At 38.5% G+C, this 14,311-nt stretch overlaps 1 protein-coding gene across 1 annotated transcript in view; it reads right to left on the bottom strand.

Moving 5' to 3' along the window:
- LOC140195309 (uncharacterized) overlaps nt 1-14,311 on the bottom strand; it is a 193,964-nt gene that overhangs the window by 139,733 nt on the left and 39,920 nt on the right. Inside the window, exons 3-4 of the mRNA XM_072253416.1 lie at nt 13,328-13,500; nt 925-1,085 (exon numbers count right to left, since the gene is read on the bottom strand). Of these exons, the coding sequence (XP_072109517.1) occupies nt 925-1,085; nt 13,328-13,500 (334 nt within the window). The remainder of the gene's footprint in view (nt 1-924; nt 1,086-13,327; nt 13,501-14,311) is intronic.

The raw sequence follows: 14,311 nt of genomic DNA, 5'->3' as shown, positions 1-14,311 counted from the left end.
CCAACTTGGCAGCACCCACTAATGTAATTATGTAATCATAAGGGATGAACTGACTAGGCTGGAACTGAAGAGATGCAGGCAAAATTTGATTAAGGTGCATAAATTTGAAGAGACCTGGAATGAATAGGAATGACGTATATCTCACAGGGGACTCAGGTTTAACTGGTGGAGAGATAAGGGGTGAATTGAAGATTTCCACCCAAAAAGAACAAAGGTCTTGAATTTACCATTAGAAAGGGTTGTGAAGGCAAAATCTCTTATCACAGTTCAAAGGTATCTGGAGAAGCACTCGACACAAATCTATACGGCAAGAACTAATACTTGAAAGTAAGCTAAACAGTGTCATTTTTGATTACATGGATATGGTGAGTTAAATTGCTTCTTGTATTTTTATCAATTTTAATGTCAGAAATAGGAATTAAATCACAAAATCCAGTGCTTTTAAAGTTGCATTTATATTGCATCTGTTTTAAAGATACTGACAACCATGCAACATTACTGTTTCACATTCAAATCATAAAGCCACTCCTTATGTTTAGAGACTCACAGAAATTAGAAATATGGGGCCAGCATTACTGAAAGCAATTCTTCTAATGCATCAATACTAATTTTGAAATGAACATTGTCATACGCCAGTAAAAAAGGCTCTGGGGGAAAAAAAAGCCAAGCAGAATCCCTCATTACATTTGAAGAAGGACATGGATATGTAATTGACGTGCCATAACTTTCAAGTCAGGGGACTTATTGGAAGAAAATGGTACAATAGTGGGTTGCCCATTTTGGCTGGAACAGAATGATGAACTGACTGGCTCATGTTTCAGAAACATTCAATGAAAAATATCAAGCCATTTCTACAGTTTCCTACAATCATCGTATAAATGTATAACTCTAATGTTAAGAGGCCAAGAAAAATTAAAAAATTACCTTAATGAATCAAACACGTCTTTCTGAAAATGTATCATCGAAGCTGGTATGTTTATGGCAGTGAAGCATTCAGTTCCTTCACAGTTCATATCCTGAAGTGCTTTCCCAAGACTTACATAAACCAGTACTCCGAATGCTGCAGAATTTTCCATATTTTTGATCTGCAAAGATACAAAAAGATACTTCTATGAAAGAAATCAAGAACAGAGTAATAGTCATATGTGAGTGACATATTCAAAATAATGCAAATTCCAGAAATCTACAGTATAAACACAATATGTCAGAAATAGTCATCCAATCTGACAGCATATGTAGAAACAATAAAATGAATTAACCATTCAGATTGATGTCCTGATATTGAAAATGGAACCAAATATTTAAGCAACCAGAATGGCAGGAGAAATCCTGGGAATTAGAGAGAAGTGTCAGGAAGGGGAGAGTGGGTTTGAAGGGGAGAACAGGATCGGCTGCCATGCTGGAAGGGCAAAATAGGTTTGTGAAGATTGGATGATAGGATTAATTAACAACAGAATCTATTTTTGAAAAACAAACACTATGGTACGGTTCGGAAATTGAACTCATGTAGAGTCCAGAAGACTATACATTGCTTCAGTGAAAGCTGTGCTACTTTAAGTTAAGTTGAATTTCTTGAACAGCATTGAGAACAAGTCCAGAGAAATCAAAATGGGTGTGGAGATGGAGCATCAGTAGGCTCAGAAATGCAGCATGGTATGTATCAACTTTGTTTGGTGGTCAACAGCAAGACAGGCAACTCGCTCTTCACTGCAAATTCTAATCTGTCCAAGACTTTTCCAGATCCTATGAAGGGTACTGTAAATATTCAGTATGTTTCCCTTTTACCTTGCTAAAATTCCTGGCTGACCTGATGAGTCATTCTGGATTTTTTTCCTGTTTTTATTTGTGTTTCATTGACGTTTGATTTAACCTCAAGGAACAATAAATCATCTTTCAACCAGGGATTATGAAGCTATTTGGACACAGCATGGAATTCAAAACTTTCAAATATTAATGTTCCCTATCCTACTTCCTTTTTTTTAACCTGTCATTTGTTTCTTACCTTTGAGTCAATTAGCACAAAATCGGACACTTCAGCTCAACCTGTCTTCAGCCATCTCTTTTAAAATCTCCCTTTCATTGTATAAAAACCATTTTTAATACTTTATTATTTCTGCTTTTCCCCTATCACAGACCTCCTGTTACTCTTTTTCCACCTTTCCTTGAAATTTTCTTTTATCTGAACGTGTATTACTTTGCATAAAAGCAATTTCAAGCAGAATAATAGCCAAAAGCAGCTAGGCTGCAAGCAAGGAGACAAAGGATGGACACTTCAGACTTGATGGATGATACCCATTGAAACCCAAGCTGTAAATCAACAGTGTCACAAAGAATATCATAATATCACAAGTTCATTGATTGAACAAGCCGTCAGCATGCTGAAAACATGCTCAAGCTGCTGACAAAAATCTGACAGCACACTCAATTTACACCAGTCAAAGTCTACACAGCAGCTTTGTTACTGCTCCCTACTCAAAGAACAAGGCGTACATATCTGGACAATAGTGAAGAAGAGGACAAATGTGAAGAGAATAATTACCTGTCATCGGCTCACACTGTTCTCAGGATTGCCAAAGGTGCCTTCATTAATACTATGTTCACTTCAGAGTGAAGGATGATGCATGATGCAGGTTGTCAGTAAATAAGGAGCTTACCTCTCCTCTTGCAGTTCCAGATCTCCTGCAGTACCTGAAACTATTGAAGTGTATCAATTCTTCCCTCCTTAATCCCTCCTGAGTTTATACTGAGGTTGTTAACTCAGCTTCTCCAAGGATGCTACCTGCTAAACTGAGGATTTACAGTGCTTTCTGAATTATTTCGGGATTTTACTGTGAAGTCTTTTTTTTATTTTGGGGGAAATAATGTTCAAGTTAAAAGGGAATAGAATGAAAGAGGTATGGAAAAGCAGGAAATTGAAATGAATTTCAACATCTCTCCAGGAACAGATCACAACCAGAAGGAATGAGACTTAGAACTTTGAATTCTTAACTTTCTGGACATAGTTGATGGACATTCATTAACAATTATTAAGCTTCAAGTATCAATTTGGGATTACATGATATACATAGATCAAGAGAAAAAGACTCTTTTGTATCAAAGTGAAAACAGATCACCACAAAGTGATCTAAATTAATTACAAATATAAACATGAAATAATTGATTGCACAAGTATTCAACCCCTTTAATATGACACACCAAATCACTACTGGTGCAGACAATTGATTTTAGAAGTCACATAATTAGTTATACAGAGATCATCATGTGCAGTCAAAGTGTTTCAATTGATTATAATAAAAATACACCTGTGACTGGAAAGTCAAACTGTGGGTGAGTCAGTGTCCTGGTTAAAGCTACACCATGAAGAGAAAAGAACACTCCAAACAACTCTATGAAAAGGTAACTGAAAAGCACAAGTCAGGAGATGGATACAAGAAAATTTCCAAGTCACTGAATATCCCTTGGAGTACAGTTACAGTTGAAGTCAGAAGTTTACATACACTTAAGCCAAAGTCATTAAAACTCATTGTTTAACCACTCCACAGATTTCATATTAGCAAATTATAGTTATAGACATTGATGACATCTACTTTGTGCATGACACGAGTAATTTTTCCAACAATTGTTTACAGACAGATTATTTCACTTTTAATTGACTATATCACAATTCCAGTGGGTCAAAAGTTTACAAACAAGATCAAAAGAATCAGCCAAGACCTCAAAAAACAATTGTGGACCTCCACAAGTCTGGTTCATCCTTGAGAGCAATTTCCAAATGCCTGAAGGTACCACGTTCATCTGTACAAACAATAGTACGCAAGTATAAACACCATGAGATCACGCAGCCGTCGTACCGCTTAGGAAGGAGACGCATTCTGTCTCCTAGAGATGAACGTACTTTGGTGCGAAAAGTGCAATTCAATCCCAGAACAACAGCAAAGGACCTTGTGAAGATGCTGGAGGAAACAGGTAGACAAGTACCTATATCCACAGTAAAACGAGTCCAATATTGACATAACCTGAAAGGCTGCTCAGCAAGGAAGAAGCCACTGCTCCAAAACCGCCATAAAAAAGCTAGACTACAGTTTGCAAGTGCATATGGCGACAAAGATCTTACTTTTTGGAGAAATGTCCACTGGTTTGATGAAACAAAAATTGAACTGTTTGGCCATAATGACCATCGTTATGTTTGGAGGAAAAAGCGTGAGGCTTGCAAGCCAAAGAACACGATCCCAACCATGAAGCATGGGGGTGGCACTATCTTGTTGTGGGGGGCTTTGCTGCAGGAGGGATTGGTGCACTTCACAAATTAGATGGTATAATGGGGAAGGAAAATTATGTGGATATATTGAAGCAACATCTCAAGACATCAGCCAGGGTGTTAAAGCTCGGTCACAAATGGGTCTTCCAAAGGACACTGACCCCAAGCATACCTCCAAAGTTGAGGCAAAATTGCTTAAGGACAACAAAGGTACTGGAGTGGCCATCACAAAGCCCTGACCTCAATCTGATAAAAAATTTGCGGGGCAGATCTGAGAGAGCATGTGCGAGCAAGGAGGCCTACAAACCTGACTCAGTTACACCAGTTCTGTCTGGAGGAATGGCACAAAATTCCAGCAACTTACTGGGAGAAGCTTGTGGAAGGCTACCCAAAATGTTTGACCCAAGTTAAACAATTTAAAGGCAGTGCTACCAAATACTAACAAAGTGTATGTAAACTTCTAACCCACTGGGAATGTGGTGAAAGAAATAAAAGCTGAAATAAATCATTCTCTCTACTAATATTCTGACATTTTGCATTCTTAAAATAAAGTATTGATCCTAACTGACCTAAGACAGGGAATGTTTTCTGGGATTAAATGTCAGGAATTGTGAAAAACTGAGTTTAAATGTATTTGGCTAAGGTGTATGTAAATTTCTGACTTCAACTGTATGTCAATCATCAAGAAATGGAAAGAATATGGCACAGTTGTAAACCTACCTACAGCAGGCCATCCTCAAAAACTGAATGACTGTGCAAGAAGGGGACCAGTGAGGGAGGCCACCAAAAGACCTATTGATAACTCTGGAGGAGTTCCAGCTGCAGTGGCTGAGATGGGAGAGACTGTGCATTCAACAACTGTACCCAGATATTTCACCGGTGGCAACTTAATGGAAGAGTGGCAAAGAGGAAGCCAATGCTGGAAAAAAACTATCATGAAATCTCAGCTAGAGTTTGCCAGAAGCAATGTGGGTGACTCCGAAGTCAGATGGAATAAGGTTCTATTTTCTTTTGAAACCAAAATTGAGATTTTTGGCCATCAGACTAAACACTGTTTAGTGTAAGCTAAGCACCACACATCATCAAAAACACACCATCCCTATCATGAAGCATGCTGTGGGGATGCTTCACTGCAGCAGGCCCTGGAAGGCTTGTGAAGGTAGAGGGTAAAATGAATGCGCAAAATACAGGGAAAACCTGATGCAGTCTGCAAGAGAACTGCGATTTGGGAGAAGATTTATTTTCTGGCAAGACAATGACCCCAGGCATAAAGCTAAAGCTACCCAGGAATGGCTTAAAAACAACCATGTCTTGGACTGGCATAGTCAGAGTCCAGTCCTCAATCCAATTGAGAATCTGTGACTTGAAAAGGGCTGTTCACTTACGATCCCCTTGCAATCTTACAAAGCTTGAGCAGTTTTGTAAAGAATGGGGGGGGAGGGGGAATTGCACTGTCCAGATGTGCAAAGCTGATAAAGATCTATCCACACAGACTCAAGGCTGTATGTAATTGCTGCCAAAGGTGAATCTACAAAATCTGACATGGGGGTGAGTAATTATGCAATCAATTATTTTGTATTTTACAGTTGAAATTAATTTAGATCACTTTGTAGACATCTGTTTTCACTTTGACATGAATGAGTTTTTTCAGTTGATCAGTATCAAAAAAAGCCAAATTAAATCCACTGTGATCCAATATGGTAAAACAATAAAACATAAACTTCCAAGGGGGGGTGACTAATTTTAAAGCCACTGTATTGTCTGTCTTTGAGCCTCAGTAACACTGAATATTTGAATTGTGACTACTATTTCTATATTTGGCATTTGAAATAACAGTCTGAGACTGCAGAAGAGATACCTTTAGCAACAAAAGCATCTACTATATCAGTACAATAACCACCCCCTTATTCTCTTTCAGTGCCAAATGGTGTGAAGCTACTAGAGAGATTAAATAACCTGGACAACAACTTCCCGATTTCAGTGTTTACCTGAACATATTTGTTCAACAGTGAATGCTGATGGTCTCACCATTACTTTTACTGCAAATTCTGGACCAGTATTTTGAACTGTTAAAAAAGGAGGAAGGGTAATAATATTAATGAAAAGGGAGTTGAAATAGATGAATGTGGGTAAGCTAACTGCAATGCCTACCCTCACAACCCACCAGTTTGCCTTTCCCTCATCTTCCACTAGCGCCAACATTACTAAAACCCTGCTAAAGATGAATCTCAGTCCTAGGGCAACGGATTGTAATCCGCCAAATTTCAGCAAGTGAAGGAGTGGACTGGCACAGCCAACAGAGCTGCGGATTCACAGCTGCAATGACCGTGATTTAATACTGACTTCTGAAGATGATAGATAGAAGAGTAGCCAAGTAAAATTGAACAAGAAGGTATACAGTAAAAGGGACATCGAGAAAATAAAAAGAACAATGAAGAAATGAGTAAAACAAGGGACAGGTATGTTATGCAAATCAACATGAATTAAAAACAGTACAGTATTTCACAAATACATCAGTAAAAAATAAACTTGTTATATTTAACGTTTGATTTTGAAAGTGGAGATTATTGAATTAGCAAAGGATAAGTGGAACTGGTGCATACATATAAAACAACTACTTCAATATTTATGAAAGACATTGATTACATTGGTTAAAAGGATAAGTGACATTATAATAAAAGCATTAGATAAGTTATTTAGGTTAAAACACAATTTGCTAGAATTTGACAGAATACATCCAAGGATCCTGAAGGAAATAGGGTAAGAAATAATGAAAGCCCAAGAATATATATATTAAGATTCCATTGAGATTTGGTATTTGAGCACAGTGGAGTGTCTGAAGTCATAATTATCTTCAAAACAAAAGGTACCAAACTGGGGAATAAGAACTTTGTTACTAGACTGTGCCAGTGAGAATGCAGATCTTTAATTAAAGGTATTAAGAAAATAGTTAAAAGCATGAACACGGAAATGGCGAATACATGAAGATGATATTTTTTGAGAAGGTAACAGGTTTGAAAGCACAGAAATTAGGAATCTATGAGTGGAGTAACAGCAAAGATGGATTAAAAATTCACTAGCAAAAACAAAACTAATGGAGATTGAATATATTTTTGTGAGTGGTTGAAGTAATTACCAGTATCCTGCAGAATTCTGTTCTGGATATGACTGAAATTGAAAATGATTGTTTGGATAGAGGGCTTTATCATAATTGTCCAGTTTGCACATATCTGGAAATAAATTAGACAATTGTGAAGATGAAAGTAAGAAATGTATCAACTGATGGAATAGACAGAAAAATAATGAAGGAAGTCCAAGTCGGAACCTCTTATTCATGGTTACAGAAGAAGTGCACAGACGTTTTATCTGTACAGCCCATTATTTGCAGAAACAGTGGACCCAAAGCAGTTTTAGGAAGGGAATTTATATGCTGATCCTTTGGTCTTTACCTTCATGACAGCAAATTCACTCTCAATAATGAGCATATGCTTTCCGCTACTAATAAAGGCTGCTCTGGGATCAGTTTGTCATGCGAGAAGCCAGTCCTGCATTCCCAGGCAACACAATAGAATGCTCCTCAACTTATCACATAGGCTGAAGAAGATATTCCAATGTAAATACATAATTACACATTTTGTTATTCTTTTCACTTGTTTATTCTTCTTTCAAACTTTGAATCACATTTTGAACTAAAATAGAGATGTCACAAGTTCTGCTACATTTAACATTAGGGAACCGAAACAGTCCAGTTGTTTTTTTACAATCAGCTAGCAGTTAGAAGAAGACATACAGCACAATACAGGCCCTTCAGCCCACAAAGCTGTGCCAAACATCTCCCTATCTTAGAACTACCTTGGCTTTACACACAGCCCTCTATTTTTCTAAGCTCCATGTAGCCATCCAGGAGTCTCTTAAAAGACCCTGTCGTTTCTGCCTCCACCAACCTCCAGGAGCCCATTCTACACAATCACCACTCTCTGCATAAAAAACTTACCCCTGACTTCCCCTCTGTACCTACTTACAAGCACCTTAAAACTAAGTCTTCTCATGCTAGCCACTTCAGCCCTGGGAAAAAGTCTCTGATTATCCACACCATCAATGCCTTTCATTATCTTGTGCACCTCTATCAGGTTGCATAATAAAAAATACCATAGACTTTATGCTCTCACGTGTGATCCAAAATATAAAAGGCAAAATAATGTACATGAAGAGGATTTTAAAAACTACCAAAAAAATCAGCAGAAATTGGTGCATGAAAAATCATTCAGACTTGTTCTTTTTTTAACCATAAGGGTAGCCTGAACATTTTGTATACTAGGAGATACACAGTTACAACAGCATAATGTATATGAAGATACTCAACATATTGAATGAAATATATAATTGAGTTTACTCTCATCTGCAATGAAAACTGGAGCTCAGTACCACAAATTCCTGTCAGCACAGGTGCCATGTATAATCATTATCACGGGCTCCTTTTTTCAGAAATCCTTATTCAGGTCTTCATAAATTATATACAGTATTTTTGAAGCGGTAATACAGAGGGTTGATGAGGGCAAAGCAGAGGGCATTGTTTAAATGGACTTCAGCAAGGCCTTTGACAAGTGACTGCATGGAATAGGTTTTGAGCTGGCATTTAAAAGTCTAGTTTTCGGTATTGAGTTCCACAGTTTAGGAGCATATTTCAAAAAAGATGACCTGCCAATTATCTTTTGAGGGAGATTTGTTTAAATTTAAGAAATTGGCAAAAGAAGACCTGAGAGCTCGAGCAGGATTATAAAACCAAAATGACTCTGTGGTGTACTCTGGTCCCAAATCTTTGACAATTTTAAAAACAAATAAGAAAACATTAAAATCAATTCTAACAGATACAAGAAGCCAATGCAGAGTAGTTAGGACAGGAGTGATATGCTCCCTCACCCTAGTTTTGGTTTAAAGTCTAGCAGCAGCATTCTCAATGAATTGAAACTTGTCAACAGATTGCTTTTGGAAGGTCAGTAAAAATTTGCAGTAGTCCAGTCTATTCAATATAAAGGTGAGAATTAGATTTTCTGCATCATTACGTGACAGAAGCAGACATACCTTTGAAATATTTCTTAAGTGTAGAAATGCTGCTCTGGTCACTTTCTTTATGTGGGATTTAAAATTCAAATCTGAATCAAGGATAATATCCAGGCTTGTTACTTCTGATTTTCCAAGGGGAGTCAAGTTCGTAACTTTATCAAGAAGTTTACATCTTTTGGCTTTGGGACCAAATAAAAGTACGTATTTCAGTTTTATCTTCATTTAATATTAGAAATGATTGCTCATCCATTTGTTTATTGCAGCCACACCCGGTCAGAGAAGACAGGGTGTTATCATCATCAGGCTCAGCTAACATACAATTACACATCATCTGTATAACCACAGAAATCAAGTTTATTGCTCTCGAATGATGCCTCCTGAGGGAAGTATGTATAAGGAGAAGAGCACAAAATAGTCCACACCTTTATTCCTTCTGCCCAAGTGCATAACCATGCACTTCCCTACATTATGACCATGAGACCTTGGAGCAGAATTAGGCTATTTGGCCCATCAAGTCTGCTCTGCCATTCCTTTTTGGCAGATTTATCATCCCTTTCAACCCATTCTCCTGTCTTCTCACTATAATCTCAGGCACCTTGATTACCAAGAACCTACCAACCTTAGCCTTAAATATACGCAATGTCTTGGCCTGCACAGCCATTTGCAGCAAAGAATTTGACAGATTCATGGCACTCTGGCTAAAGTAATTTTTTCCTAATCTGTGTTTTAAATGGACGTCCCTCAATTCTGAGGCTGTTCCTTCTGGTCCCAGGCTTCCCCCTCTACCCAGACCTCTCGATATTCAATATGTTTCAATGACATCCCCTCCTCATTCTTCTAAACTCCAGCAAATACAGGTCCAAAGCCATCAAACGCTCATGTCTTAGCCTTTGCATTCATAGGATTACTCTCATGAACCTCCTCTGGACTCTCTCCAATGCCAGCATATCCTTCCTTGAATAAGGGGCCCAAAACTGCTCACAATAGTCCAAGTGCAGTCTGACCAATGCTTTATAATGCCTCAGCATTACATCCTTGCTTTTGTATTCTAATCCTCTTGAAATGAATGCTAACATCGCATTTGCCTTCCTTATCACAGACTCAAACTGTAATTTAACCTTTAGGAAATCCTGCACAAGGACTCCCAAGTCCCTCTGCACCTCTGATTTTTGAATTTCCTCCCCATTCACAAACTACTCTATGCCTTTATTCCTTCTGCCCAAGTGCATCTGTACACTTCCCTACATTATATTCCATCTGCCACTTCTTTGCCCATTCTCCCAAACTGTCTAAGTCCTTATGCAAGTTACCCTGCCTCATCAACACTCCCTGCCCTTCCATCTAACTTCATATCGTTTGCAAATTTAGCCACAAAACATCAATTCCTTCACCCAAATCGTTGACAAAGAAGTGCCCCAAAACCAACCCCTGTGGCACACCACTAGGCACCAGAAGCCAACCAGAAAAGGCCCCCTTTATTCTCACTCTTTGCCTCCTGCTATTCAGCCAATCTTCTATTCATTGTAGTACCTTTCTTGTAATATCATTGGCTCTTATTTTGATAAGCAGCCTCATGTGCAGCACCTTGTCAAAGGCCTTCTGAAAATCCAAATAAACAACATTCACTGACTCTTCTTTGTCTATCCTGCCTATTACTTCCTCAAAGAATTCCAACAGACTTGCCAAGCAAGACTTCCCCTTTAGAAAACCATGCTATTTTATCATATACCTCCAAATACCCCGAAACCTCACCCTTACTGAGCCTCCAACATCTTTCCAACCACTGAAGTTCTTTCTTCTGCCTCCCTCCCTTCTTCATGGTGGAATGACATTTGCCATTTTTCAGACTTTAAGAATGCTGACTGAGGGAGCTTCCCTGAGCAACACAAAAAGGTATATTGTACCTCTTAGAAAATTGGTCTCCAAGACAGACAAAAAAAATTCTCTCTAAGATATATGAGTGAAACCAATTAAGGGCACCACTGGAGACTAGTTTTAACGCTGGTCTTAAAGGCTAGATTACATAGAATCCAAGGAGAGTTGGCTAAGCGGATACATAATTGGTGAAGCAGAGGATGATGATTGAAGCATAGCCTTCAGACTGGAGACCTCTGATAAGTAATATGCCACAGGTTTTGGGCCCAGGCCCATTGTTGTTCATCATTTATATAAACAATTTGGATGAAAATGTAATTAAGTCATTTACATACAGTAAATGAGTCGGATAAGAAAGTACAAGGCTTGGTTAGTAAGTCAGGAAATGGCATTAATGTAGGAGATATCAATATAATGAATAAGATTATCAAAAATTACAGGGAGCTTGATTTGCTAGGCAAGTGGGCTGAGGAATAGCAAATAGCATTCAATTAAGATAAGTATGAGGTGTAAACAACAGGAATTCTACAGATGCTGGAAATTCAAGCAACGCACATCAAAGTTGCTGGTGAACGCAGCAGGCCAGGCAGCATCTCTAGGAAGAGGTACAGTCGACGTTTCAGGCCGAGACCCTTCGTCAGGACTAACTGAAGGAAGAGTTAGTAAGAGATTTGAAAGTGGGATGGGGAGGGGGAGATCCAAAATGATAGGAGAAGACAGGAGGGGGAGGGATGGAGCCAAGAGCTGGACAGGTGATTGGCAAAGTATGAGGTGTTGCAGTTTTAGGAAGCTAGACCAGGGTAGAACTTTCACACTGAATGGTATGACTGTGGGTGATGTTGTAGACAGAAGAACTGAAGAAAACAATTAATTCATTCCCTGGAAGTAGCATCACAGGTAGACAAGGTGATAAGGGAGGGAGCTGGCACACTGACCTTTATCAGTCAGGTCACTGACTATAAGAGTTGGGTCATTATATTGTAGTTGTACTTGACCTTGGTGAAATTTCTTGGAGAATGTATGAACACTATCTCTTATTCTTTCTTTTTGGCACTGAGATGAATCTTCGAGATTAATTTATCTCAAAGATTTGGAATAATTTTTTTTTGCACTGTACTCTGCCATAAAACAAATTTCACGTCACACAAGTCAATGACAATAAAAGATACTCTGATTTTGATGGTTTTGACTACGCTGTTATATGAAAGGTGACATAATGCTGTACTAAGTGAGATGAAGGTTTGAGAGTATGTTGCCAGGATTTAAGGGCCTGAGTTATAGGGAGAGATTGGGCAGACTAGGACAGAATTCCTTAGGGCATCAGAGACTGAGGGGTGACTTTATAGACATGTATAAAAGCATGAGGGCCACAGATGCATGCACACCAAGGGAAAGGAAATCAAAAATTATAGGGCATAGGTTAAAGGTGAGAGGGGAAGGATTTAAACGGGACCTGAGGGCAACTTCTTTACACAGTGTGTGTGTTGCATATCTGGAACAAGCTGCCAAAGGAAGTGGTTGAGGCAGAAATATTAACAATGTTTTAAAATATTTGGACAAGAAAAGCTTGGAGAGACATGGGACAAGTATGGTCAACTGCAACCTGCTTAGATGGGCATCTTGGTCAACAAGGAATTGCACCCAAGGGCCTGTTTCCATGCTGTACTACATTATGGCTCTTTGACTCCATGTGTAAACTTGGGGAAGTTGTTGCATAGGTAATGAACTCACGACCAGATGACCACATGTTTCTATAGAAAAATAGGATTTAGTAATTGGAATGAAAACTATTGCCCTGGGATGCAGTTACAAGCATAAACCCAATAATGTTGTGGCTTTCAACCATTTTGAATGAAAGCCTGACCTGATCTGACTATGCATTGCCCCACCCCAGAAACTCCTGCTGATGTCTTAGGAGTGGAGATGTCATGGAAAATCCCTGACACTGATAACAACCTTCAGCCAGGGCAAATAGTCTGCCAAATGTGTTATTTATTTTATTTCTTATGTTAATTTTCTAACTCTATTATTAAAGTCTCACTGAGTCTCTGTAATCAAAATACCCCAAATTCCAGGTTGAGAACCTCTGCAGTATCGAATCTTACAGGAGGAAATAAATTTAAGTAGTACCTTTGTGAAGTATGAACAGTTCCCTTCAGCAGACACCAAAGCCACAGCACCTTTTACTGTAGGGGTAATATCACAACCATCTCCACCATCCCTGAGAGTATATGGCACGGATTTCCAGCTTTTCATTATCCAATCGTACCTTGCATCCAGTCGTTTGCCAACAATACTTAATTCTGAAATAAAACGTCATAAAAATGAGTGATGCATGTTGATGCAGACTGAATTATTTCAAAGTTTGAAGTAAATTTTATTATCAAAATACATACATGTCACCATATATAACCCTGAGATTTATTTTTCCTTATCAGTTCTATGTTTATGTCAAAAGTCAACAGGGATGGGGAGCTGAGATTACAATTAATTACCTATCATCTAGCTACCATTCTCTGTGTTTAAAATCCTGCCTCTGACATGCTCCTATACTTTCCCCCCAGCACCTTAAAGTTATGACCCTGTATTAGTCATTTGCACCCTGAGGAAAAAGTCTCTGGCTATCTAGTTGAGCAATGCCCCTTAACATCTTAGGTCACTTAACCTATCATCACTCATGCTCTCTAATCCAGGCTTAATCTTGGTAATTCTCCTCTACACCCTCTAAAGCTTCCTATAATAAGACAACAAGAACTGAACATAATAGTTGAAGTATTTAATCAGAGTTTTATTGGTACTGCACCATTACCTCACAGCTCTTGAATTCAATCCCCCGACTAATGAAGGCTAACTCACCATATGCCTTCTTAACTACTCTTATTGATTTGCGCTGAAACTTTGAGGAATCTATGGAAGTGAACCCTAAGGTTCCCCCTGTTCCTCCATTCTGTTAAGAATCCTGTCATTAACCCTGAATTCTACCTTAAAGTTTGACCTTCCAAAGTAAATTAGTTTACACTTTTCAGGATTGAACTCCATCTGCCACTTATCAGCCCAGCTTTGCATCCTGTCAATATCTTGTAGTAATGTATAACAAGATATACATTACACCAG

The sequence above is a fragment of the Mobula birostris genome, chromosome 3 (genome assembly GCF_030028105.1).
Source record: "Mobula birostris isolate sMobBir1 chromosome 3, sMobBir1.hap1, whole genome shotgun sequence".
Lineage (NCBI taxonomy): Eukaryota > Metazoa > Chordata > Chondrichthyes > Myliobatiformes > Myliobatidae > Mobula > Mobula birostris.
Note: the sequence above shows the minus strand (reverse complement) of the source record. Positions and strands in the feature narration are given on the sequence as shown.